This window comes from Pyrus communis, chromosome 10, assembly GCF_963583255.1.
Source record: "Pyrus communis chromosome 10, drPyrComm1.1, whole genome shotgun sequence".
In the NCBI taxonomy this organism is placed as follows: Eukaryota; Viridiplantae; Streptophyta; class Magnoliopsida; order Rosales; family Rosaceae; genus Pyrus; species Pyrus communis.
In genome coordinates, this window is record NC_084812.1 from 6,719,628 (window position 1) to 6,747,066 (window position 27,439).

General features: G+C 37.6%; 4 protein-coding genes across 5 annotated transcripts; all 4 read left to right on the forward strand.

The window, feature by feature from the left end:
* Window positions 1-9,359: 9,359 nt before the first annotated feature.
* On the forward strand, window positions 9,360-11,201 carry LOC137747468 (uncharacterized). Of its 2 annotated transcripts, none has more exons than XM_068487580.1 (2): window positions 9,360-9,503; window positions 10,263-11,201. In XM_068487580.1, the coding sequence occupies exons 1-2, from the start codon at window positions 9,487-9,489 to the stop codon at window positions 11,032-11,034; spliced, it is 789 nt and encodes a 262-aa protein (XP_068343681.1). In that variant the 5' UTR covers window positions 9,360-9,486; the 3' UTR covers window positions 11,035-11,201. The 2 variants fall into 2 exon arrangements, with proteins under 2 accessions (XP_068343681.1, XP_068343682.1); XM_068487581.1 differs by having other exon boundaries at window positions 9,372-9,503; window positions 10,346-11,201.
* LOC137747759 (AUGMIN subunit 5-like) lies at window positions 11,044-14,345 on the forward strand. Its single transcript, XM_068487910.1, has 5 exons — window positions 11,044-11,070; window positions 12,994-13,190; window positions 13,549-13,863; window positions 14,268-14,271; window positions 14,313-14,345. Exons 1-5 carry the CDS (start codon window positions 11,044-11,046, stop codon window positions 14,343-14,345), a joined length of 576 nt encoding a protein of 191 aa, XP_068344011.1.
* A 1,404-nt stretch (window positions 14,346-15,749) lies between these two features.
* On the forward strand, window positions 15,750-20,396 carry LOC137748214 (rab escort protein 1-like). Its single transcript, XM_068488326.1, has 10 exons — window positions 15,750-15,822; window positions 16,257-17,096; window positions 17,536-17,658; window positions 18,136-18,235; window positions 18,731-18,769; window positions 18,880-19,123; window positions 19,212-19,296; window positions 19,527-19,728; window positions 19,839-19,919; window positions 20,039-20,396. Exons 2-10 carry the CDS (start codon window positions 16,378-16,380, stop codon window positions 20,144-20,146), a joined length of 1,701 nt encoding a protein of 566 aa, XP_068344427.1. The 5' UTR covers window positions 15,750-15,822; window positions 16,257-16,377; the 3' UTR covers window positions 20,147-20,396.
* A 2,553-nt stretch (window positions 20,397-22,949) lies between these two features.
* Window positions 22,950-24,909, forward strand: LOC137747760 (protein RKD5-like). Its single transcript, XM_068487912.1, has 5 exons — window positions 22,950-22,995; window positions 23,250-23,286; window positions 23,568-23,812; window positions 24,174-24,388; window positions 24,684-24,909. The coding sequence occupies exons 1-5, from the start codon at window positions 22,950-22,952 to the stop codon at window positions 24,894-24,896; spliced, it is 756 nt and encodes a 251-aa protein (XP_068344013.1). The 3' UTR covers window positions 24,897-24,909.
* The last annotated feature ends 2,530 nt before the right edge of the window (window positions 24,910-27,439 follow it).

A 27,439-nucleotide genomic window follows, 5' to 3' on the forward strand; every position in this document is an offset into this window, starting at 1 on the left:
GTTTAAATAAAACCCATAATTTGTGGGATTAATAATATTAAACTATAAATTATACTCTTGATATATTGTGTATATATAAATGGTTACATTCTTAAAAACACAAAAAAAAAAAAAAAAAAAAAAAAGATATTAGGTTTAATAACATTAATAAATTTCTTCTATCAAGACATGGATACATACATTCTCAAATCAACGAAAAACAAATGTATCCATAACCATATAAGTTTTAAAATGGATAAGAAAAAAAATTGAATGGATTATATATAAAGAAAAATGGGTACTTATATTAAAATAGTACATTTTAGATATAAAAATTGGTATATTTAAGAATGAGTCCATTTAAGATTTAAAAATTGAAAACTTATATGAGTACAATTATAATTAAATTGAAATTCGTTACAGTCCTATTAGATTAGGAATTTGATCATGTAAATCGTATCATACCTGGTATATCTGTGAGATTCTATTATATCTTTAGACTAGATATTATTCTATTAGAGTTGTAATCATATTGAGATAAGGAATTTACCCTCCTACTATTATAAATAAAGACACGATGAAGTGTAATAACACACATAATTACACCTCTCTTTTTTTCTTTGCACCGCACCCCCTCTCTTCCCTTTATATTATTCAGTAAATTAAGCCTACAACAAATTTATTTTTTTATAAAAAACTAATAGGTACAAACTTATTCTATTTTTTTTTTTTTTAAATCTTAGAATTGTTTTGAATTAAAAATTAATTATGAGTTTAATAAAGGTGTAAATCAATTACTAATTTTTATTTTAAAAAATTATGTAACTAGACATGTAAATTTATTATTACATTAATACTACTAACTTCGATTGAAATCTAAAAAATTAGTCTGGTTATTAGTCAATGACTAATTTTTCATTTTTTTTATAACTATTGTCTGTATACATTTACCTTCGTCGTTGCGGATAACAGCAGCGTGCAACGCCGTTCTACCATTTGGGCCTTCGTAAGTTGGATTTTTGCAACCTTCAAGTATTTGAAGACAATAATGAGTGTTTCCCCTCTCGACAGCTAGGTAAAGAGGAGCCTCGCCGGCATCATTAACAGAGTAGGAAAACTTAGGGTCTGCTTCAGTTAATATCTTCCCCACCTCAAAGTAATCAAAACGGGCAGCTTCGTGCAGCGCTTGTTGGTATTTGACAGTTTACTAACTCAATACCAAAATATGTGGGTGATAAGTTTACAAACTCTATCACACCTCTTGCACTTTGCACTCTCAAATAAAATTGGACAAAGAAAGAAATAGAGAAAGGAGGGAAGCAACAAGCTTTGGCAAAACACTTGGACTTTGATATATGAAAAGGTTTACAAACTATTGGAATAAGAAAGCTTACAAGCTTCTTCACAATTGGAAGTGGGATTTGGATGGGATGATTTACAATGCTTGAGAGCTTGGGTATTTATAGCAAACCAAATGATTAAACTAAGATTATTTATTACCACACAAAACACATTAATTGCACCTAATAATTTTTATTCAACCATACCTAACATTGCCTAACTTTCCATGCCTAACTTTGACATTGATTTTCAACAATAGCTAGCTTGATTTGAATTTCCAACACACCTCCTCAAATCAAAACGCCTTCATTCCTAGCATTTCACGCAGTAGTCGGAATGTTTCAATTGGCAATGGCTTTGTGAAGATGTCTGCCACTTGTTCCTTGGTGTGACAGTAGACAAGTTCAATTGTCTTTTGCTTCACATGGTCCCTTAGAAAATGGAACCTGGTATCAATGTGCTTGCTCCTTCCATGTTGAACAGGATTCTTTGCAAGTTTGATTGCAGACACGTTATCTACGTGAATCACAGTCGATTCCACTTGTGGATGACACACTGACTTCAACAGATTTCTTAACCAAATTGCCTCACACACGGTTGAGGCTACAGCAACATACTCGGCTTCACATGATGACAAAGCAACAATTGATTGCTTCTTTGAAGTCCATGAGAAAGCTGTTGATCCTAGAAAAAACACATAGCCAGTTGTGCTTTTCCTTTCATCTTGGTCACCTCCCCAATCACTATCTGAATAACCAAATAATTTTGCATCTTCACCAAAATTATAAAATAGACCATAGTTTAGAGTACCTCTTATGTACCTCAAAATTCTCTTGGCGGCCAGCCAATGAGACTCCCTTGGTGTTTCCATGTATCGACTCACGAGTCCAACACCATAAACTATATCAGGTCTTGTGATTGTAAGGTACCTTAGGCTTCCAACGAGGCTTTTGTACACTGTTGAGTTTACAAACTCACCCTCTCCTCCTTTGGACAGCTTCAATCCAGTTGCGACTGGGGTATTGACAGTGTTGCACTTGTCCATATTGAACTTCTTCAATATGTCTCTCATGTACCTTTGTTGAGAGATGTAGATACCATCACTTTCTTGCTTCACTTCTATGCCAAGAAAGTATGACATTAATCCATTGTCAGTCATCTCGAATTCACTGAACATGGATTGCTTGAACTCATGGAACATTGCCTCATTGTTTCCTGTAAACAATAAATCATCTACATAGAGACAAATAATTAAGAACTCCCCCTTTTCACCATTCTTCATGTAAACTGAATGCTCGTATGGACATTTCTGAAATCCATTTTGGTGAAGGTAGTTGTCGATCCTTGAGTTCCAAGCTCGTGGTGCTTGCTTGAGGCCGTACAAAGCCTTCTTCAAACGATACACCTTATCTTCTTCTCCTTGTACTTGGAAGCCTTCCGGTTGTTCCACGTACACTTCTTCCTCAAGTACTCCATTAAGGAAGGCTGACTTGACATCTAGTTGATAAATTTTCCATTTATGATGTGCGGCAAGAGAGATTAGCAATCTTACCGTGTCAAGTCTCGCAACTGGAGCATAGACTTCATCATAGTCCACTCCATACTTCTGTTTGTAGCCCTTTGCTACAAGCCTTGATTTGTATCGATCCACACTCCCATCTGCAGTGCGTTTGATCTTGTAAACCCACTTGACACCAATAGCCTTCTGATTTGGTGGGAGCTTTGTCAGCTCCCAAGTGTCATTCTTCTCGATGGCATGGATCTCTTCTTCCATGGCTTTCTTCCAACAATCTTCTTCCACAGCTTCATTGAATGAGAAAGGCTCGTGGTCTGCATACAAGCAGAAAAGGTTGGTTTCTTCTTCTTCTTCTTGTCCATAAATCTCTGTGAGACTCCTTAACCTCACTGGAGTTGAGGAGCTGCTTTCCTCACTAGATGTAGGACCACTCCTTGCAATTCGGTGCACTGGAGTTGTTGTGATTGTTTGAGCAGGCTGTTGCTCAATCGGTGGTACAACTTCTGGTTCTTCAAAATCAGTGGAGACGATCTTCTCTTTACTGACTTCTTTGTTGTTCCACGTCCATGTCTCTTCCTCACTGAAGATGACATCTCTACTAACCACTAGTTTGCCAGTTAGTGGGTTGTAGAACTTGTATGCCTTGGACTCTTCATTATAGCCCACAAACACACACTTCTCACCTCTATCATCAAGTTTCCTCCTCTTGGCTTCTGGAACTTGAGCATATGCAACACACCCAAAAATTCTTAGGTGTGTAACATTCGGCTTGTATCCACTCCAAGCCTCTTGTGGTGTCATCCTCTTGACACTCTTTGTTGGACATCGATTCAACAAATAAATCGAACAAGCTACAGCTTCTGCCCATAACTCTTTTGGCAAATTCTTCTCCTTAAGCATGAACCTTGTCATGTCAAGGATGGTTTGATTCTTTCTTTCGGCTATCCCATTTTGCTGTGGGGTATAGGCAGCAGTAAGTTGATGCCTAATTCCTTGCTCCTTGCAGTATGCTTGGAAAGCATTGGAGGTGTACTCTCCACCTCTATCTGATCTCACAGCCACAAGCTTGTGGTTACTTTCTGCCTCTGTGAGTGCCTTGAACTCCTTGAAAATTTTTAGGGCAGCTGACTTCTCCTTGAGAAAATAGACCCAAGTCTTTCTACTGAAATCATCAATAAAGGTAATAAAATACCTATTACCTCCATAAGACATGGGATCCAATGGACCACATATATCTGTGTGCACCAACTGCAGTGGTGCCTTTGCTCTCCATGTATCACCAACAGGGAACGATAGTCGTGCTTGCTTGCCAAGCACACAACCTTCACATACTTGGCGTGTGGCTTCAATCTGGGGTAGACCACGAACCATTCCTCCACTTGACAGCAACTTTAGGCCATTGAAATTAAGATGGCCAAATCGAAGATGCCATTTCCATGACTCATCTTCCATTACACCGATGTTGCAGCTTCCAATCTTTGTGTTCAAATTCAACGGAAACATCCGGTTCTTTGACATTCGAACACGTGCAATAAGCTTTCTCCTTGCATTCCTGAGAGTGAGAAGCATGTTCTCCATATGTATAATGTACCCTTTCTGGAGCAGTTGACCAATGCTCAGAATGTTGCTCTTCATACCTGGTATGTAGTAGGTATCGGAGATGTATTCTTCTCTTCCATCCTTCTGGATGATCTTGATCTTCCCTTTGCCTTCAACTGGCAACTTTGAGGAGTCACCAAGACTTACAGATCCATAGGCCCCTTTTTTGAGTTCGGCAAAAAACTCCTTCTTTCCACACATGTGATTGCTTGCACCAGAGTCCAAATACCAAACATCTTGTTGGCTACTGGAATCATGGTGTGCTAGTAAGACTGTAAGTTCTTCATCAGTATTTCCACTTGATTCTGCCATGTTGACATGCTCACCATTTTTATGTGAACATTCATTGGCATAATGTCCATATTGCTTACAGTTGTGACACTGGATATGCGCCTTTCCTCGAGTAGATCTCCACTCCTGAGACTGACCTTGATTTTGTGCATAGCCTCGACCTCTTCCTCGGGCTCGTCCTCGGCTACGGTTGGATGAGCTCCCACGACGTGAGTTCCACTGCCCACGACCTTTATTTGGTTTGTCAATATTCAACTTTGACTCCAAAGCTTGCTCTAGCGTTGTGGGGCTTGCATTCTTCTGAATGCGTTGCTCGTGAACTAGGAGGGATCCTAGTAGCTCTTCTGCGCTCATCACCTCCAAATCCTTGGATTCCTCAATGGCAGTCACCACATGCTCAAACTTAGATGTGAGTGACCGGAGTATCTTCTCCACAACTCGTACTTCATCGAGTCTCTCGCCATTTCTCCTCATCTGATTTACTATCACAATGAGCCTTGAGTGATAGTCGGAGATGCTCTCCCCTTCATTCATATGAGCAGTTTCAAAATCTGCTCGAAGTGATTGTAACCTCACTTTCTTGACTCGATCTACTCCTTTGTAGATTGTACTGAGTGTATCCCATACTTGCTTGCTCGTTGTTGCTTCTGCAACCTTCTCGAACGTTGAATCTTCCAAACCCTGGTATAGAAGATACAACGCCTTTTGGTCCTTCTTTCGTAAGTCCTTGAGAGTGTTCCTTTGATCCGCAGTATATACGGCTTCTTGCTCGGCAGTGGGTACAACATACCCACTACTGACAACTTCCCATAGCTCCTGTGATCCAAACAATGCTTTGAATTGGATGCACCATCTTTCATAATTTTCTTTCTTCAACGTGGGAACTTGGAGTTGCACTAAGTTGGACGCCATAACTGCTGCACCTGCCAGAGTGGTATTCTGGCTCTGATACCAATTGTTGGTATTTGACAGTTTACTAACTCAATACCAAAATATGTGGGTGATAAGTTTACAAACTCTATCACACCTCTTGCACTTTGCACTCTCAAATAAAATTGGACAAAGAAAGAAATAGAGAAAGGAGGGAAGCAACAAGCTTTGGCAAAACACTTGGACTTTGATATATGAAAAGGTTTACAAACTATTGGAATAAGAAAGCTTACAAGCTTCTTCACAATTGGAAGTGGGATTTGGATGGGATGATTTACAATGCTTGAGAGCTTGGGTATTTATAGCAAACCAAATGATTAAACTAAGATTATTTATTACCACACAAAACACATTAATTGCACCTAATAATTTTTATTCAACCATACCTAACATTGCCTAACTTTCCATGCCTAACTTTGACATTGATTTTCAACAATAGCTAGCTTGATTTGAATTTCCAACAGCGCTGTGTCCTTCTTCTTGTTGGTTTTCCTGATGAGTTTTTGCTTCGACAAGGCGGCATTTTCTGATGAGATCTCACGGCCTTGCTCAACGTCGGAAGTTTCTGTAGCTGCGAGGAGAGCTCTAACTATACCAGCACGCCCATATCTTGCCGCAATGTGCAGGGCAGTATCACCACTCTCGTTTTGCAGCCATAGTAGTGCTGGACACATTCCAAGGATACCTTTCACAGTGTTTGTTGACTTGAGTATCTCATCCTCAGATTCATTGTTCGTTGGGTAACTATAGCATGCTGTATAGATATGAAGGATTGTGTTCTTGGTTGCAGTCAATTTTTTGTTCAGATTCCCGCCATGTTCCTTAAGGATCTTGAAATTGCCACGTTTTGCAGCATTGAAAACATCACGATCCATGCTACTTATTAAAACTGTACTATTGTTGCCTTCTAATTTTGTAGCTTCTTGAATGTCGGTCTGATGACTCTGATCTGCTTGCTCGATCTGGTCACCGGCATCGGTTGATGCTAACGGAGTAATAGGACTCTCTGACGGATCAGCCGTAATGGAGGTATCCATGTTGAGGGGGTGAAGAGTGATGCAGGGGGGGGAGAAAGGCAAAATTACAACAAGGCCAGTTCTGTTGACTAGTTCAAGCAGCAATCTGGTGGAGGTATTGACTGTTGAAGATAAGGCTTGAGAGCAAAAAAATGAGAGAAGGAAGAGAGAGCAACTGTTTCTTTCAATTGAACGTATTACAGCCTTACATGTCACAATTACTACAATACCCTTCTAACAACCACAACTATATTAACAAACTATTTCACTAGAATAATGCCAAGTGTCATTATAGTTTTATCAGTTATTACTCCCCCCTCAAACTGAGCTTGGAGCAACCAAGTGAAGTTTGAATCAACCACGCTTCTGAAGTTGTTCGAAATGACAAGGCCAAGATGTTTGCGATGCTTCAAGAATGTCGAACTATGTAGCCCTTTTGTAAACACATCTGCAATTTGATTTTCAGTAGGTATATATTGAACAACAAGATCTCTTTGCACTTTCTCTCGGACAAAATGATAGTCAGTATCAAGGTGTTTGATCTTAGAGTGAAAAACTGGATTGGAGCTTAAAGCTAAGGCACTCAAATTGTCAGTGTAACAATGGAGGAACTGGAAGTACCTGATTCATGTCTTTAAACAGAGATCTAATCTAGAACAAATCAGCAGCAAAGTGTGCTAAGGCTTTATACTAAACCTCTGAAACTTCTAGAAACTGTAGGTTGCTTTTTAGATTGCCATGAGATAGGATTACATCCCAAGTAAATCACAAAACCAGTAACTGACCTTCGACTGTTAATATCCACAGCCCAATCTGAATCAGAATAAGCTGTAAGATTGAACTATAAACTTTTAAAATTAAAATAAAAAATGGCGAATAAGGAGGAGGAGAGAGAAAGAGAGAGAAGGACGACAAATGGATGAGGAGATGGAGAAAGAGAGAGACATGGGGTAGCAAGGAGAAAGAGAGGAAATGATGAAGAAGAAAATAGAGAGATAAAGAATAGTAAGGAGATGACTCACCTTTCAACATGAAGCGGTAAAATTGTAAATGCAAAAGTAATTATAATAAACCATGACATCACATACCACATAGATAAGTTTTGTCATTCTTTAAAATAAATAAAAAATTTAGTCACTCTCCAAATTATACCAAAATATAGTCTTATAATTTGGATGTATGTGTAATTATTCCTTAGGGATTGAAGGTCTTTGTTTTATGTTTGTTAAAATAAATTGACAATAATGTACTTACAGGCAAAAGTTAGGACATAACAAACCCATCATAAGGGTTATTTTAATACTTTAAGACTCATGTTGAGTTGTTACTTATTATGAATCGAATTACTTAAAAGGCAAATAAATTGATCTTCAAGATATTTGATTGTTAACGTGATTCAATATTGGTTAGCAAGAATGCTTGGTGGGACAACATTAATATTAAATGGTGATTTGGTATATTACTCTAATTACTATAATAGGCGGGATTGGAGGAACCCTAATAGCTATATTAAGGGTGTCCCTACTTTCACAAAACACACGTTCCATTATGAGCAAGCTCTATTGTTGTTAGAACACTTACGTTTGTTAAAAGTAGAAGACTCCTTTGTTATCCGTCTTACGTATTCCAAAGATAAGTAAATTGTAATTGATTTATTGTAATTTTAATTTATCAAATTCGCGATCTTAATGTTTTGTTGTAGTTCTTCTAATTTCAAAAGTATCTTTTAAATACATTAATAGAACCAAAGTCCAAAGTAAGTAATAAATTTTAATCATTTTTGGAAATCTTTGTTCATATTGTTTTTTAGTTGTAATTTCGAAATCTTGGTTCACACTGCTTTTTTAGTTGTCATTTTGAAGTCTTTCGTTCACACTACTTTTTTAGTTGTCATTCACATATTGAGAAGAAAAGCGGTGGAAAAAGCAGTGGAAGGATGGAAAATCAGCAGGTAGGGCCGCGGATGTCCCTTTTCCTTACTTTTCTTCAATATTATTGGATGTGCCAATTTGCACGGATGTTTAGTTGTCATTGCTACCTACCAGCATTATTGGATGTGCCAATTTGCACGGATGTGCAAATCTAAAAAAATCCACAATTACTGTCCTATCAAAAGTTGAAAATCAACAAGTCGTTTGATTTCATGTATGTACCGAAGAAGAGGATTTTATCAAATACTATAAGGACATGTAAATAGTCTAAAATTGATATTGTTCCCACCGTATAATCTGCTAACCCAACATTAGTGAAGTTTAATCGTAAAAAGCTTTACTGTGGTCACTGACTGTGGAACAATTATCATATTTTATAATTTATATTGTCAAACTCTCGATGTGAGATTTTCGATACATAACAAAGTATTATCCAAATCCAGTTGAGTGTTGACTCCAAATATAGGTGCCGTAGCAATTTTGGTCTTATTTTAACCTTAATATAACTTTGTGGCAGGTGAGATGGTTTCTACTTTCTTGATTGCCAAGAAAGAAAGCCAAGGGTTGATTCAGCGGATATATAAAGCGGGCTCGAGTCCAATGGGCTTAGCCTCAAGCCCAAAACATTGAGCCTAAGCTCGTCCTCAAATTTAAAAGATTAGATCAATGGGTCGGTTCAAAGCCCAAGAGACTGGTGAGTCACGGACCCAATAACCGGGCTGGGTCAACGGAGACTCATATATATCAAAGCTAGATAATCTGGTTTTCCCTTTCGAACAATCGCAATTAGGGTTTTCTGGATCACACTCAAATCCCCAAGGTTTCAGTCTTTCGTTCTCCTTCAGAGACTCGAAGCTGCCTTGGAATTCAAACCGCTGCAACCATGTACGGATCGAGAGGGTAAGCATAGTTCGATTTTGTATGCATCTGTATGTTTCTTGCGATAGCATTGATTTTTTGTTGCGTTTGTATCTGTGAAATCTGTGGCTGTTTGTCTTTGAACATAATTAATGTTTTTAAGTAGGGTTTTGATGATTTTTGGATTAGGAAACTCAATCAAATAGATAAAATTGATCAAGAAAATTCAATCAAATAGGTAACATAATTGGGATTTTTTCGAAATCAAAGTAGAACACCTAGACCTTGGCTAGTTATTGACCTGTATGTGTACTTCATCGAATAAGTAGGCCGAATTTGAAACTTGAACCGTCTTTCGAGGACTGGAAATGTAGGTTAGGGAAAACGTTGCTGAGTTTATGATTTTCATGAGCAATATGTGACGTGTGCAAATAGTTCATATATTAGGCGGTGGCGTGAATTATTAAAGCCGCAGAGTATGTATGAGAGATTTGATTGCGTGAATGAGAGTGCGATATTTCTCTTTGTGAAATCCCATGTGATTGCTTGCATCTGTTAGCATAAGTAGATTGATATCTTGTTTATATGAAAAAAGGGGTTTTCTTTTTTCTTTGCCTTACCATGCATCGGGGTTTATTTCTAGATATATATGTTTGATATGTGGTTGGTGGATATGATTATTATTTATGTTGGAATATCAAATCTAGGGTTTTAGACATTAGGTGACAGGGAAGTGTGTGGGTTGGGTTCGGTTTTATTAACAGGTTGAGTGGGGGATTATCTCTTTTTTGGGTATTTAAGGGCAATGTTGGGAGGCGGGGGGGTTTCGGACGGGTACGAGGTCGGCTCAAAGAGACCAAGAATGATGGATCCCTACTTCGCAGTGAGCAGCGGCGTAAGTGGCTTTCATCCTTATGGCTATGGTGGGAATTTTCAGCCCCCGGTTTTTCCAGTGGCCCGTCTCAGGGGACTTCCATTCAACTGCACGGATATTGACATCTTCAAGTTCTTTGCTGGACTGGATATTGTTGATGTGTTGCTGGTCAACAAGGGTGGACGGTTCTCAGGAGAGGCCTTTGTTGTTTTTGCTGGACCAATGCAGGTTGAGCTTGCTCTACAGAGAGATCGGCAGAACATGGGACGTAGGTATGTTGAAGTTTTCACTTGCAAGAGGCAGGAGTACTACAAGGCTGTTGCAGCGGAGGTAAACTATGAAGGAATTTATGATAATGACTATCAAGCAAGCCCTCCTCCAACCAAATCAAAGAGGTTCAGCGACAAGGAGAAAATGGAGTACACTGAAATATTGAAGATGCGCGGCCTCCCCTTCTCAGCAGAAAAATCTGAAATTCTTGAGTTTTTTGGAGAATTCAAGGTTGTAGAAGATAGGGTGCATATTGCCTGCCGCCCGGATGGAAAAGCTACCGGAGAGGCATATGTGGAGTTTGTCTCTGCAGAAGAGGCGAAAAGGGCAATGTGCAAGGACAAGATGACAATTGGTTCGAGGTACGTGGAGCTTTTTCCATCGACACCAGATGAAGCTAGACGGGCTGAATCCCGATCAAGGCAGTGATTAAGCGCTATGGTCGCGGATTTAAGGTTTAGATCTGTATGTGATATTTCCATTGTGTGGCTTGGGCTAAAACATTTTTCTCTTTAGTTTTATAAACGAACAATAATTGTTGGTTAAGTTGAAGTCCTTGTGCGGACAAAAGGAAGATGACGTTTTATTTCGTAGCATCTCCTCCCACAATTGTTGGGTTATGTTTTTTTTTTTTTCCCCTACTTAGTGTTTTTGTGCTTGGTTATCAAACCGTCGGTTTCGCGAAAACTCAGCAGTCACATTTTTCAGAAAGAACTCGCCTTGCGAAAATCTATAAACCGTCATAAAATCTATTTTCATGGAATATTGCAAAGGTGTTATTAATTTGTGTCACACGAGAATTTTTCGGTTTTGTTTCTGAGAACTCACACGAGAATTTTCCAGTAGGTCACATATAAGGCTTACATAATCCACTTTCCTGGACGATGTGGAATGTTACAATTTGTATGTTTTCAAACTCAAAAATTAAATTTGATAAAAGCGATACTCTTTTTTTACTTCATAAATTGAAAGACTGCTTCTGAATGATAATATATTTCTAATCGCACATGCAAAGTCTTTTGAAATTTCAATAATCTCATTTTTCACAGAACTCACTAACCATGCACATCAAGAAGAGTATTATGTAAATGTAATGGACAAAAAGAATTTCATTCTAGCAATGTTCTAGGCCCCCCTATAATTCTTATTAATGTTTTGTTTTCAAGCTTAAAAATTCATTGAAAAAAAATTTCTATTATATGTGAATCAGTCATTTGTAAGACCGCTTCTAAATAACTTATAAAATTATGCTTGTCATGCAAATAATTCTTTCGCATAAACTCCACAAATCTCGCCTTTTCATATAAAAAAAAAAGAAAAAAGAAAAAAAAGAAGAAGTTATGAGTTTTAATTGGTTATGCAAATTTTACAATAACCATCATATAACATATTCTGCTGAAATTTATGCCACATCATAAACGTCTTAAAATACATGTAATATGTTTAGAACACTGTAACGTGTTTTGAAGATGTTTTAGCTAGGGCTGGGCAAACGGGCCCTGGACCCGCGGTTAGGGGCGGGTCCAAGTGGATCGGGGCGGGTACGGGGCGGGTCCTATTTTTTAAAATCTGAAACGGGGCGGGGCGGGGCGGATCCATGTTATTTGCGGGGCGGGACGGGTCGTAATTGCTAAGGAAACGGGTCCCCGACCCGAACCGTTTCCACCTTCCAAAAATTTAAGATTTAATCTGATCCGTTGATTAAAACCACAATCGCACGATCGCACTCAAGAGTCTCTCAGATCAGACTCTCAGTCTCAGACAGTCAGAGACTCCCACAGTCGACACTCGACAGTTCCCTTCCCCCACTCCCCAAATCTCCTCTCCTCTCTACTCTCTCGTCTCAGAGTCAGACCTCGATCGCTCCCATCTTTTTCCATCGATTCTCCACCCCTACTGACTCGACTCGACTCGACTCCTTGAGACTCATAGTGAGTCAGTGATTGTCGACCTCGACTGTGTCTGTCGACATTACATCAATCCTCCCCAATCGCGAGTTCCGACCACCACCACACGGTCGACACCAACCTCGCCGTCGAGAACACAACCATCATCCTGCAAATTCCTAGGTAATTTATGAATTAGGGTTTCTGATTTGGGAATTTAGGGTTTTTGGGGCTATGATTGCATAAGCTTTTCGATTGATTATATGGACTGCTGCGATTTGATTACTAGTAGAAACTTGTTTATTGGTTTTGAATTTTATGGATCTGCTTATAGATTGTAGATTTTAAGTTGTTTGGTTAAATTTGCAGAAATTTAAGTTGTTTGTAGATTTTAAGTTGTTTGGTTAAATACTTTGGTATTTAAATTTGCAGAAAATTTTCGAATTGTTACAATTTTTGAACTAAAATTGGTAATTGAAGCTGAAATCTTAATGCATGTAAGTCAAAGCCAATTGAGGCTGCGAGTGCGGCAGAGACCAGGGAGGCCGCGCTGCAAGAGAGGGACTTGGCGGTAAAGGAGGTGGAGAAATTGAGGAACATTGTGAAGAGACAGAGGAAGGATTTGAAGGCCAGAATGTTGGAGGTTTCGGGGGCTGAGGCTGAACGGAAGAGGATGCTTGATGAACGCTCTAAAAAAAGGTTTGAGCTTTTTTTAAACATTTGCATACTCCAGTACATGATTTGGTTGGGTTGAAAACTTGTTTTGTAACGTTAAATTTATCATGGTATGTCATTATCATCATATTTAAGAATGAAATGAGCTATGTAGATTATTTAGAGAGGAAACACGGTGCTATTCCTCTTTGCAAGGTTTATTTGAGAATAGTCTTGTTGTTTGAAAATTTGTGTTTAGTTCATTGATCCACACAACAAAAAAAATAACCCCTTTTTTGGAAGGCCGTGTAAATTCAAATGATATTCACAGCCACAGGATAGTATTTCAAGTTATTCAATGCGGATTGCGGGCTATGTTGATATATCCTTGATCTTGATGCAGGCATAAGCAAGTAATGTTGGAGGCTTACTATCAACAGTGTGATGAAGCGGAAAAGATATTTGCAGAGTATCATAAACGTCTTCGTTATTATGTTAATCAAGCAAGGGATGCTCAAAGGTCAGGTGTTGATTCATCTCTTGAATTGGTTAACAGCTTTGGTTCAAACAGTGAAAAGGAAGTTGTTTATTCAACTCTTAAGGGCAGTAAAGCAGCAGATGATGTGCTTCTTATCGAAACCACTCGGGAAAGAAACATCCGAAAGGCCTGTGAATCTCTTGCAGCACATATGATTGAAAAAATTCGCAGTTCTTTAAGGTAAACACTTCCTTGTCAGTCCTGTTGGATATGAGGAATTTATTCACTTTTCTCCTTGCCTTAGCTTCTACAGACAAGGCTGTTCAACTACAAGATACCTTCGTTGTATTTTTTTAATAGTCACTGAGCCAAAGATTGGTGTTAATATGATCTCCCTGCCCTCCCCCCTCTTTTTGTTAATACTTGCAGTGATAGGTCCATTATTTGTCATGTTTTTATAACATTTATCCTTAGTCTTTGCAAGGATATTCAATTAAAAGAAGTTTTCTTTAATCTATTCTTTCAAATCAATCAACTTTCGTTCTTAAATTAAGTGTGGCGTAATTAACTGGTAAATTGGTTTTAAAGTAATCCTTGTGGATACAGTCTCATGCTTGCATATCTATACTATTATTGATTTGCAGGCTTGTGAGTAACTTAATTTGGGTCTTTTGAATCTCTATTTTTAGGTGTTTAAAAGTCTACAACATCCAGCTGCTTGATTTAAAAAATAATGTGCAGTTTGCAATCTGTGCAGTTTTGTGCAGATTGCAATCTGTGCAGTTTTTTGTGCAGATTGCAATCTGTGCAGTTTGCAATCTGTATTCTGTACAAATTTTTTTTAACAACCAAAAAAAAAAAAAAAAAAAAGGACCCGTGGACCCGGCCCGAACCGGCCCGTTTCAACCGGGCCGGGTAATGTCCGGTTCTTATATTAAAAAATGTAATCCCCGGCCCGGCCCGCCCCGTTCCCTTTGAACCTAGGTCCGGTCCGGTCCCTTCAAAATTGGGCCCGGCCCGGCCCGTGCCCAGCCCTAGTTTTAGCCAACAAAACTTTGTTTGACTATGTTAAGCTTTGCGCTAGTATTTTTATTGGTGTTTTTGTTTTGTATGCAACACCACACAATTTGTAGCCCACTGGTACCCAAAATGAGAAACGACTTGTTGCCGAGCAAGTTATTTCTTCACCCGGAGTTATGGGTGGGCATTCTCACGGGTTACCCGACCAACCCACGCAAAACTAGTTGTGTTCGGTTTTATGTTTCAAATTTGATTTGGTCATAATCCGCCCACCCGTGTGAAAAGGGGTGACATTCGGTTTATTAATCCTCAGTTCCGTTGGTATTCGACCCACCCACTTGTATAAATAGTGGCAAGAGAAATGTTAAGGAGACTTATCTCAAAAGTAGAATTTTGTCACCTCAAATTTTGGCACAATGTTTTATAATAATGAAATGAGAATTAACCTTAAATTATGAGGTGACAGAGAATTTATACAAAATTCAACTTCAAAAGTCCCAACATTTAAGCTTTTTAACCACAATGATTCGTGAGATTTGAATAACTCATAACTTTGGTCCCTATGATTTGAAATTGATAGAATTGATCCCTGAGTTTGTCCACCACCAAATTAGTGGCACCAATCACTTTGATCATTTCATGAAAAACCTTCCTTACATAAGGAGAAAATGACAAAAATATTCTTAATTTTGTCAAATCATTTGGATTCATTGTCTACTAAATTAAGTTTTGTCATTTTCTCCGTCATTAACAAAAAAAATTCATGGAATGACCAAATGATTGATGGTGAAAAAAAATTAAAAATCACTTGTATTGATTTCAAATATCAGAAATCAAAATAAAAAATTATGCTACTTTCGTAAACCTTTTTAAAACCTTATCTTTTTTAAATAGTGGTATGCAGATCGGCATGTTGGCTGCGCATATAATTTTGACTAAAAACCTTATCATTTTTTAAAAAGAACTTTAACGAAACCGATACTGTTTACTTTAAAGAAAAATCATATTTTTCTTTTAAAAAACAAATTTTGATATTATCCCCCTACAACCTATTTTTACCATTTTCGCTAAAACCCAAATTTCCAAGCCCTTTTCTTTTTAAAAAATCACCTGCAATCTCGCATTAGAATTCTGCGAGCTATTTCGCTGCGACTCTTCGTCCTCCTTCCGGATTCCCCAGTAAGTTTTAACGACCTTCAATCCGCCGTCTTCCTTAAAACCGATTTGCTTTTATTTTTCCATTTTTCGGTTCCGGCTTCTCGAATTTCATTGATCTCAGCTGCCCATTTGCTTTGTAATCTGTATTTCTTATCTTCCGATTGGTTACTGCTTACATTGCACTTACAAATCTCATTTGATAATTTAGAAAATATAAAGATCGAATCTTTAATTTAAGTAGCTAAGCAGTTGACGTGCTTTTAATAAACCCATGTTTGTTTCACTGAGAATTTGAGATCTTCTACTCTTTTGGGCATGAAGTGAAATGGATAATCTGCTATAATATTCAATACCCACAACTTATTTTTCTTCGAAAGTTAGATATCTGAGCTTAGTTTTATATAAGTATTGTATTAACATTGAGTTTCTTGTTTACTTGCTTTGTTATCTTATAGGTTTGGTTTGGATTGTGCGTATTGGCGTGCCGGGTCTGTTAGTTTTAAGTAAATTTATAGGCTCTGACCTTGCAAAGGCAGGGTCTTTAACTGATATTTGCAACTATATCGACCCAGTGCCATGAGTGACTCATCTTTGTACGATCCAATTGAACTCGAAACCACCACCTTTGACCTTATTGTTGTTGGGACAGGCCTCCCTGCAACAGTAATTGCCGCTGCAGCCTGTGCTGCCGGAAAAACTGTCCTCCACCTTGACGCGAACCATTTTTATGGCAGCCAGTTTGCCTCTCTTCACCTTGATGAGCTCACCTCCTTCATAAATTCCCATGCTACTCCGCCCTCCACCATCATCGATACCACCTCTACAAGTAGTAGCCATGATTACACTGCCTTAGATGTCACCCTCCGATCAGTATACTCCAGCATTGAGACTGCCAACTATGCCCCAGAAATCCTTGCAGATCAGTCCTCAAAGTTCCTTATTGACCTGGGCGGGCCTAGGGTTTTGTTTTGTGCTGACAAAGCCGTTGACCTTATAGTTAAATCAGGTGTGGACTCGTATTTGACCTTCAAGAGCATTGATGTGAGCTTCATTTGTGATGAGAGTGGGGGATTATCCAATGTGCCAGACTCTCGATCAGCAATATTTAAAGACAAGAGCCTGAGTCTTATAGAGAAGAACCAGTTGATGAGATTCTTCAAGCTTGTTCAGCAGCATTTGGCAGCTTCCGCTGGCAATGATGGAGGGAGTGAAAGTTCAAAGATTTCTGAGGAGGATTTGGAGAGTCCCTTTGCTGACTTCTTAAAGAGGATGCGATTGCCACCCAAGATTAAATCGTACAGATCACATTGCCTTTCTCTTTCTGTTAGTGACAGTACTTTGTTCCATTGCCTTGTTGAGATTACTCTACTTTGCTGTGTTTATAGAGTAATCGTACAGATTACTCTACATTGCCTTTCTCTCTCTTCCAGCAGGCTGTTACTGTAACTGGCTATTGAACCATTTATAGGATACCCCATTAGTATACTTGTTATATTGTTTTTATGTAAAAAAGAAAAATATAATTGAGTTTTTATTTTTTAATATGTTGTTTTCGCAACAAACTAAGCACAAGTAGTCTTTTTAGTAGACTACATCAAGAAAGCAGCTGGCTCTTTGTTATCCTGAAAATTGTTTCTATTATTGCTCTTCATATCCTGGAAACTGTTCCTTCACTGCCTTGGATGGTTCTTGTTTTCATTATATTGATAACTTGTGTCATTTTCTTCCATATAGGATTATTCTGTATGCCATTTCCCTGGCAGATGAAGATCAGGACAACTTGGAAGTTTGTAAAACTGTACTTAAGACAAGAGAAGGGATGCATCGTTTAGATCTCTACCAAAAATCGGTTGGAAGGTTAGTTGTCTCATTTTGTTTCTTAAACATTTACTCCATGATGTTTTAGTTTCTGTATGAAGTACTTTTGTAATGATGCTTGACCTAGTACCTATATGGTATTGATATTATGTACCAAACGTGTTTGATTTGTTTATTATCTAGCGACAATTTGAAGATTGCTAAGAGTTATGTTTTTCAGTAATAAAAAAAAATTGAAGAAACAGTACAGTCTTTGACAGCCATGGTTTATGATTATAGAAAATAAGTCCATCTGTGTAGAAGGGGAAACAAGGAGTAGAAATGGGTAGTATCCTGATGATGTCATCGAAACTTATATGTAAGAATAGGGACTGCTCAAAGGTAGTGTTTTTCTTATATGAACCTAATGATTTCAGTGTATCCCTTGACTCAAAATTACGAGCTTCAAATATATACCAAAGAAGATATTTAAATCTGTATGCTACAGGTGGTTTCTTTATCGTTCTTTCTTCTTAGGTTTCCAAATGTGCCTGGGGCTTTGCTATATCCGCTTTATGGTCATGGTGAGATGTCACAAGGCTTTTCCCGTCGTGCTGCTGTTAAAGGTTGCATCCAAGTAAGTTCAAGTTGAAGTATTGTACCTAATTTCAAGGATTTATCTGTATACTTTATATTGCTTTACAATCCATAATCAGAATTTTTTTTTTTTTTTTTGTTTATGTAAAAAAGATTTCAAAGTATCCTAAACTGTTATTGCCCTGTCCGTACTTCTTCGTATCTATCTGTCTTAATTCTTTATTTATTGTTGCGCCTACATGTGCTCTCTTAATTAACTTTTTTTCAATATATTTTTACTTTCTTGAAAATTTTCGGTTTGTCACTAACTGTATTTTGCAAATTTGTAAATTATATTACTTTTAGAAAGAACATTAAGTTGCTTGATGTTATAGCTCTATTGACTCACTTTAAAATGGGATGGACTTATTATGTTCATGCGCATTAATTCCTGCTAAAATGAGTCAAAGCACGACATTCACTGGAAGTATATATGCACAAACATACATCTATACCGCTGCATTTCTTATCTGTAGCTGAAACATCTTTCATCCAGGTTCTGCGAATGCCAGTGACTGCCCTGCTTATGGACATGGTAATGGGTGTACTAGTGATTGTTCATACTATAACATATTTACTGAAATAAACTATTTTTACCAGAAAGTTACAAATAGTTGATTTGTATCATCACTCGAGCTTTTGCAGGAAAATGAGCAATATAAGGGTGTTAGATTAGCTTCAGGCGAGGAAATGCTTAGTCATCAGCTGGTTTTGGATCCAACCTTGACGGTCCGATTGCCCCCCGCTTCATCTTCACCAGATTTGAAAGAAACTCTTCAAGTTTTAAATCTGAAGGATGATAAACGAAAGGTGGCCAGGGGAATATGTATTACGACCTGTTCCTTGAAGCCAGATGTATCAAATTTATTGCTTGTATATCCTCCTAGATGTAAGACTTAACTCTGGTTATGTTATTTTACTTCTTTGAAAACGAGTACTAGAACTAAAATTGCTTGTCTCAATTCCCCCCCCCCCAGCTTTGTTTCCTGAGCAGGATACTTCAATCCGGGTTATCCAGATAGGTGGCGGTTCGGACAAATTGGCTGTTTGTCCGTCAGGCATGTATGTTTATGCTCTGGTTTCCTGTAGTTACAATATGAAACTGTCTAATTACTTGGTTCTACTGCCTAGATGTTTCTGAATTTAGGGAGCTAAAAGGAGTTATTAACAGTTATCACTCTTTCTTTGTTAGTGATCGTATGGATTAGATTTAAATGGCGAAAAAATTTAACCCGCCCTCAAACTTTTGAGGAATCCGTTAAGTTTGACTTTGTTTGCCTTCTCTACTTCAGGTTTGTATTATATTTCTCTGGTTTATGCGATGATGCTGAGCATGGGAAAAGGTTACTACATGCGGCCACGAACGCACTTCTCACTCTTCCTATTTCTGCAAATCCCGAAAGTGGTTCCGCAGTTCAAAGTGAAGATGCAGAAGTAAAACCCACACTACTTTGGAGTACGTTATACATTCAGGAGCTCACAATGGTGCACAATGTACGTATGGACTAAAGTTTATTTCACCTTAAATTCTGTCTTGCACTTGTTTGATGCTGTTTTGTTCTTGGTGCTGTTTCTTATCGAGCTATGGTTTACATTGATTTCAGGGTGAACATGAAAATATCTTCTTCACTCCCGTGCCAGATGGAAATCTTAACTACAATGATCTCGTAGATTCAACTGTGGCGGTACATATTCTTTTAACGGACTATTTTTGCTTCATAGCTCTTTATGCTTAATTACACGTTACCTTTCACACCTAATTTTAACCCTTGTGAATCTTGGTGTTGATGCTGGTTGTCGACAGCTTTTCCAGAAGATGTATCCCGATGAGGCATTCTTTGCGGAGACACCCTCCTCGCCGGAGGAGCCTGAGAATCCGGAGGATGATACCGAGCTTAATCTAGATGACTAATGGCGGTTTATCGGACTCAAGTCAGTGTATACTGCAGACTGGGGGTCAGTAAATCATCCCCTCAACTCATTGCCACATGAATTTGCAGCTGTGGAAATAGGACTTGTAGCATCTTGTACTCTATAAGCAAGAAAATAATGCCCCTTTTTTCTTCCAAGATTCTTGCAATTCCCTACTTACATTGTTTGTCAAGATTACATTTTGGCTTTCAATTTTGGTGACAAGAAGATATTGAAAATGAAAACGTATATAGGAAATTTCTGGCTCAGGAAAGATCTTTCGTCAAGCTGGCTGTTCATATGGTATGTGTAAGTTTCAACAAATATATTGGTCGGATCAGTTATTTGATCAGGCGGTCTGATCTAAGTAGAATTTGCAATTTAGAGAAATGGAAAGGACTTGCAAAAAAAGAAGCACAGAAGTAGTTGCTAAGGATTTCGTGACCCAGTTTTATTTTACTTTGACCAGGATGTCCCTGTCACTTTTTCCAACTATTTGATTATGTCCAGTGTCTGAAGTTTTTTCTATATGGTATACACTTTCGTGGAAGAAAAGGGAAGAGAACTCTCACAAAAGTGAAATATTTCGTGGATTTTTTAGCATTTTATAGTTTAACGTCAATTACCGTGTTAATATTATAAAATATTATATCAAAAATATAGAGAGTTAATAAATAATCCCACTTTATAGAAAGTTCCCTTAGCATTTCTCTTTCGTAAAAATATAGGAAAAATCAGAAAGATATGAAAACGGAGATGAAGTCTAAACTTCACAAGATATCAGAGAAATTCTTAACTTTAAGATAATCTACAAATTTGGTTGATATTTTCGACATACGATTTAATATCGACGAACTTTATATAACATTCTCTAAATTTCATTTTTTTTATTAAACGATAAATTTTGTTAAATTAAATATTAAATTAGTCACTAACAAAATTCGAACTCATACCATCGTACAAGAACTTAACTTCTTTCCATCTGATTAACAACCGCTTGTTCTAAAATTTCATTTTAAATGTCCAAGAAAAACCGATATCGACATGTATGTATTTTAACCGATGCCGATATTTTAATTGGTAAGTGCGAGCTTTTGATGGCACAAAGAGGTACTTTGAGGGATGAATGATGCAATTTATTGACATTTTCCAGGTCAGAAGAGAACAGAGGTTTGGTGAAGAAGAGAACAGAGGTTTGGTGAAGAAGAGAACAGAGGTTGGCGTGGCAGTCCGCGTGTATTAAGTAGCTACATGACAAAACATTATATTCTCTAATTTTTTATATAAAAAATAAATCAATTTATTGTACAATTTAGCCTAATTTTTTCTCTCTTTTAATGTGAAAATATTGTTGTAACTAAAAAAACCATTCACATGAAAAATTATATATTTTGCTAAATAAAAATTTTGTACAAATATTAAGCGTATGGATTATGTTTGAAGAAAATATTAAATCGGAAAAACGTTATTATAATTAATTTTTTTTTTTTAAAAAGCATTAATTTTTAAATGCTTAAGTTACGTTAATAATTATTACCGTAAAACTATTAAAAAAATTATAAGTTTGCTGTTTAATTAGCGGATGAGGAAACTTTTGGATCGTTTCTAATATTGATAAGACAAGTATTACATTTAACGCAATTTAAAACTTTGTATTTAATTCATAAGGTTTCTAGATTTGAGAACATTAACTTTTGCAGTCAGTCGTACCATGTTTGAGCGAGGCCATTTTAATTTTATTACAAATTTCAGGGAGAAAAAAACCTGGAATTATAGAAAAAGGCAACAAAAAAAGAAAGTAGGAGAAGAAAATTACAAATTTAAGAACTTGTTCCAAAATTCAAAGCCTGGGTTTTTGTATTCGTTCATTCCATTCCCTCTCTCTTTGCTCACCGCTTTGAGCTGTCACTACTCTAGCAGCAATGCACTAGTCCTTCTTCCCTACTTTTACCACCCCCAGAGCACTATGATCTTCTTCTCTCCCTTGTTATGGATTCCTGTGACTGTGATTGTGACCCCCATTTGCTGAGATCGCTCCTCGTCTTCAAGAACACAATCAACCACGGTGAGTTTATCAAAACCCACCATCCCCATTTTCTAGTTTTTCCTTTTTCTTTCCGTAGATTGAATCTTTCTGCCTTCTGCTTGTTGGGTTTTGTTTGTTTTTTCATTTTTTTTTAATTTTTTTTTTCGTTTGGCAGAGTTGATCAGGAGCTTGCATGTGTACGGATTGGATGAGGGGAAGAGAAATGAGGTGGAGAGGGAGTTTGTGTTCGGGGAAAATGGGTTGTATGCGGAGGTGCCAGCTGAGCCGCTTCTGAGATTGATGAAATTTCCAGCTTCCCAAGTGCTCCAAGGGCATGTCAATGGCTGTTGGGCCTGCATTTTAGCATTTCATGAAAATTCACCTCCTGATTTTACATGCATTCCCTCTATACTTTCAGTCTCCAGGTACCCTTTCAGTCTATTGAATTTAGTCTTACGTTGTTTCTCTGTTTTTGATGTTTTTCATGCTCTTGTTCTTTTGGTTGGGGTTGTCATTGTTTGTGTTTGTGTTTGAGATGCAATAATTGCAGTATTAACCGATTACGGATTTCTAACATGTCGTTAGAATGATTAACTTGATGTTTAAGCCTGTAAATGTAGAGGAGATTGGTTAGATAAGAAATTCATGGTGGTAGTCTCCTCATTTCGCCGTTGGAAGAGTTGGTGGTTTGTTGAAACTCTTTGTTTTTGTGCAGCTTTATATTCCTTTTTCAGGCATTGCCAATCCTAGTTAACTAGGTACTGACAAATGAGTAAAGATGTACATCTTATCGGGTTTTAGTGCCCGAGAAATTCTTACAGGAGGCAGTGTGTGAAACGCCCCTATCGCATTTGCCCCTTGCGTGCTTTAGAAGGGGTGCGTGGAACGCCCCTTTCAAATTTGCGCGTGTTGGTCACGTGATCAGTTATTATGAGAAGCGTAACGCACTGGTCATGTTACTTGTTTTATGTTAGAATTCGTCCAGCTTGGCTTGAAGAGATTGAATGATAGTCAAGTGGGAAACTTCATTAGTGTTGAAATATGCTTGTAACGTCTATGCTCTTTCAAACTTAATCAGGAGGGTCTACTGTAGAATTTGATGTGCATCCCCTGAGGTATTAGCAGTTCAATATGAAAATTCTCTAATTGAAATTTATCCAAGAGAGTCTTAGAGTTCATCGAGTGATCTCTTCCTCCGTTTCTCTATTGATTGATATGTGTGTCAAAACTGATTTTGACAGAATAACTTATCCGTTACCATAGGATATGAAAACATATTTGGTAAATATCTCCGTTTTCCACTTTTTTTTTTCACGTTTCCCAACAAAACAATTGATCTTTGCTGAAGATGCAATCCTAATCCTAATTCTAACAATATTTTCTCCAAATCTTTCAGAAATCCGAAGTTGAAGACAATTCCAAGATTGTCTAATGATCTTCAGATAATTTTTGAGTTGAGCTGCAAAACGGATGACAAAAAATCATTGCAAAGGTCACGGCAGGAAACAAGCCAAGTGAGTAATGACAGTCACCACAAATCAAGGAGGTCGCCGATACTTGATCTGGATCTGAACTCTCTTCCTAGCCCCATCACAATGTCTGAATCATCCGAGGATCAAGAAGGTGGAAGAAGTTCACCAGGTTAGATGCCATGGCTTTCAATTATTGTTGCCACACATTGCTTTCTGTTCTTCAGATTCATTTTTGTAGTTGTTGCCAGGGTAGAAATGTTCAAATTTCTATGCGGTATGCATCCTTTGGGTTTTTATTTTATTTTTTTATCAATGGCATTGGAGTATATGGAACTGAGGCTAGAGTTTCTCTTAGCAGCAGCTTACTTAAGAATGCTGCTACGTAAAAGTGACGCGTATCTTGTAATTCTGACTATCATTTGTTAATGTATGCGGGAGTAAAATCTTTTTTCTTCAATGTTTGTCCCCCAATTAAAATACTTCTGCATTATTTGAATTTGATATCTCATAGGTTAGGTGCAAGGTTGCAGGTATTACAGAGAAGAAGAAAAGGGCGACAAGTGGACGCATAGCAAATATCGCTTTATCAGATCTGGCAAAGTATTTTGATCTACCAATTGTGGAAGCTTCGAGAAATCTGAATGTTGGACTCACCGTACTTAAAAAGAAATGCAGAGAATTTGGCATTCCACGGTGGCCACATAGGAAGATTAAATCGCTTGACAGTCTCATTCGTGATCTTCAGGTCTGTCCTATTTCCCCATCCTGATATGTTCACTCACTTTCCATTTTAGTGAACATTGACATGATTGTACTAAATGGAATATCTCCCAAACTCAAAGATATTGTTACTTTGCTAACTGGAAATGGGCAGAAAATGAGCACCAATAAGTTCACGTAAAGCAGATGAAAGATAAGTGTAAGGAATGAAGACTTGAATATGACGTATGCATGTACCGACGTATTTGCACACAGTCACATATATTGGCACGTATATTACATGTTCAGCTGTTTATATATATATATATATGAATGTGCAGGAAGAGACAGAGATCCAACAAAAGGAGAACAAAGCCGCAGCCTTGGCAGTTTTAAAGAGGCAAAGGATGCTGGAGAGGGAAAGAGAAAGTATAGAGAGGCGACCCTTCTTGGAGATGAAGACCGAGACCAAAAGATTCCGGCAAGATGTTTTCAAGAGAAGGCACAGAGCTAGAGCTCTTAGAAGCCAGGGCCTATCAACCTCTTCCAATTAAAGCATCTGTATAAAGTATTAGGAGAGCTTTTGAACCCATTTCAAAATTATCAGAACTTCGAAATTCTGCATTTCTTGCATTGGGGTTCATGGCTCAAAGCTCCCCCCTTTAGTTTCTGATATTACTTTTGGTAAATCAATAAATTTTATCCCTAGTTCTGGTATTGCTTTTGGTGTTCGATGACAGTTTATGACATGTTCACTAAAGTTGAAACGAGATAGAATGAATCTTGGAGTTATTCTAATTTTTAACTTCTCGTAGCACACGGGTATTGGAAATATCGATTCCTGACTTCCTATGTGGCTCATAAATTATAAGGGTGTGATATTAACACATTTCATTTTACTTCTCACACACCTTTTTAATTTTTGACCGTCGGATCAGATGAATTAAAGAAGATCAACGGACATAAATTATCAAGGGTGTGTGAGAAGTAAAATGGGATGTGTGGATAGCACATCCTAAATTATAAACCGCAATCCAATCCCTGAAATATCTTGCTCTCACCTACTTTGGCTTTCCCGATTCACGACTTCTCTTCTATGTAAACAAACTTGTTAGTTAGTCGATTTCCATTTGAGGTTGGAGCTCCTTACATCTTCCAGTCAAATTTTTCTTGCTTTACAAGCCATAGTTGTGGATGCAAATTCCCGCCATCTTCTCCCTTGACGAAAATGCATATGCAAAATAATACCACCTAAAATTAAGGCAAAAAGCCTCACGCGGTCATGATGAATGGGGGCTTTGGCCGAAGAATCTCCGATATCGAAGTTAGAATTCTAAAAAGAATGTATTTAGGAGTTTGTGGGTAGCAAATGGCTTAGCATTTAGTGGGAGTAGATGGATATTTATTATAGGAGGGTGGCCGGCCCTTTGGGTGGAGAGTGGTTGGCCATATATGGTAGTAATTGGAGAATAATTGTAATATATTATGTGAAATCATATCTTGCAATTAACATGCCACTTATTCCTAAGTTAAATATAAAGTTTTGGAAGTTACCTTTTGAACAAAATCAATCGCTAAGGGATTGATGAGGAGTGATGAGAGAAATTTGAATAAATACCATATTGATCACCTTTGACACTTTTTTTATTGAGCTGTTATTGCCCGTTGCGTGCGTGTGAGAATTTCGATGTGTCTAGAGGATAATCTTGTCTTTTTAACCCAAAAATCTATGTATCGCCTTTATGATTTTTTAAATTATTTTTTGCTCCACAATAGCTTCAAGCGTGCTTCCATGTGAACACTTAGCCTTCCTTCATCACCCCTAACGATAGTTCATAATAATTCCATACCAAAACCAGAAATTAGATTAATTATGATATGTAGTTTGTCTCATTTTTCTTCTTTCTAAATTCATGATTTTTCTAATTCAAGACCTTTTATTTTGAGCAAGTAAACATGATAGTTATGACTTTCCATTCAACTTCCAGTCAGACTGATTTATGTATATATGCTGGACAAGGATTGTCTGCCCTCCTAGTTTCGGTGCCCTCCTGTACCCTTCTGTTTTGTGTGGTCACGGTTAAGCGGCCACATCAACATTTTATATTTTTTTTTTTTATAGAGATAATAAGACAAAAATGAATAGTAATATAAAATATTGATGTGGGTTAACCGTGATCACACAAACAAAAGGGTATGAGAGGGCACCGAAACTAGGAAGGCAGACAATCCTTGTCCATATATGCTTCCATGTAAACGCTATAAAATCTCAGCTTTCTGTCACCCAACTGGCCCAAGCAGGAAACATGCCTGCATCCCCCTTGGGCATCTTAAACATCTGTGCACGTTTTGCTTTGTCTCTTGCCCTAAATTTCAAAACGGAAAAGGCGGCCGACACGAATTCATACCTGAAACTTTTGTTGTCCTATACGTAAGTCAACTTCTGGCCAACCGGTCAAGCATGTGGGTTTACTTTTGCTAAGAATCTCTTCCAAGCGTTGACAAGAGGGAAAACGTTGCATCTGCTTATAAATAATTGGTGAAATCTTGCCAAATGATTTTATGGTGGAACTTCAAGTTCCTTCAATCATTTCCTACACAACACCTTTCCTGCAAACTTGCAAAGAAATCATATCGTCCTGTTTTGGTTGGTGTTCCAGAACATAGGACACTTCTTGACTTAAACACTTCGGATTTTTATAACCGTTAGATCTTCATTTTTCTTTACCTAATCTATAAGTTAAAAAGTTCTTAGTACTCTATATTCCGAAGCACCATAGAAAATGCATGTTTTAGTTCGTGCTTTAGACATTTGATTTTGGGCCTCTAAGGCCATCTCAAATACAGCCCATCTCTTAGCTCCCTTTTAAGGGTTCAGTTCTTTATTTGTAATAATTTATTCAAATTCAAAGGTTAGATTTGAAAACATCAAACAGTAGTTTAATTAAGTTAATCAATCAAATTAAAGTTTAGACTTCAGACTAATAAATCATTGAGCGGCTCTGTGTTTAGCCTTTTCGGTTAAAGATGATAATGAATATGGCTTGACACTATTTATTTGAAAATAATTTTTTGAAGGGCTATAATTTTGGACGGA

Coding starts and splice junctions, on each gene's coding strand:
- LOC137747759 (XM_068487910.1), top strand. CDS start 11,044: ATGGTCGCGGATTTAAGGTTTAGATCT. Junction 11,071..12,993: donor CGGATTTAAGGTTTAGATCT/GTATGTGATATT, acceptor AATGCATGTAAG/TCAAAGCCAATTGAGGCTGC. Junction 13,191..13,548: donor GATGAACGCTCTAAAAAAAG/GTTTGAGCTTTT, acceptor ATCTTGATGCAG/GCATAAGCAAGTAATGTTGG.
- LOC137748214 (XM_068488326.1), top strand. CDS start 16,378: ATGAGTGACTCATCTTTGTACGATCCAATTGAACTCGAAACCACCACC. Junction 17,097..17,535: donor TTGCCACCCAAGATTAAATC/GTACAGATCACA, acceptor TCTTCCATATAG/GATTATTCTGTATGCCATTT. Junction 19,124..19,211: donor GCTTGTATATCCTCCTAGAT/GTAAGACTTAAC, acceptor CCCCCCCCCCAG/CTTTGTTTCCTGAGCAGGAT.
- LOC137747760 (XM_068487912.1), top strand. CDS start 22,950: ATGTACATCTTATCGGGTTTTAGTGCCCGAGAAATTCTTACAGGAG. Junction 22,996..23,249: donor CCGAGAAATTCTTACAGGAG/GCAGTGTGTGAA, acceptor AAACTTAATCAG/GAGGGTCTACTGTAGAATTT. Junction 23,287..23,567: donor TTTGATGTGCATCCCCTGAG/GTATTAGCAGTT, acceptor CAAATCTTTCAG/AAATCCGAAGTTGAAGACAA.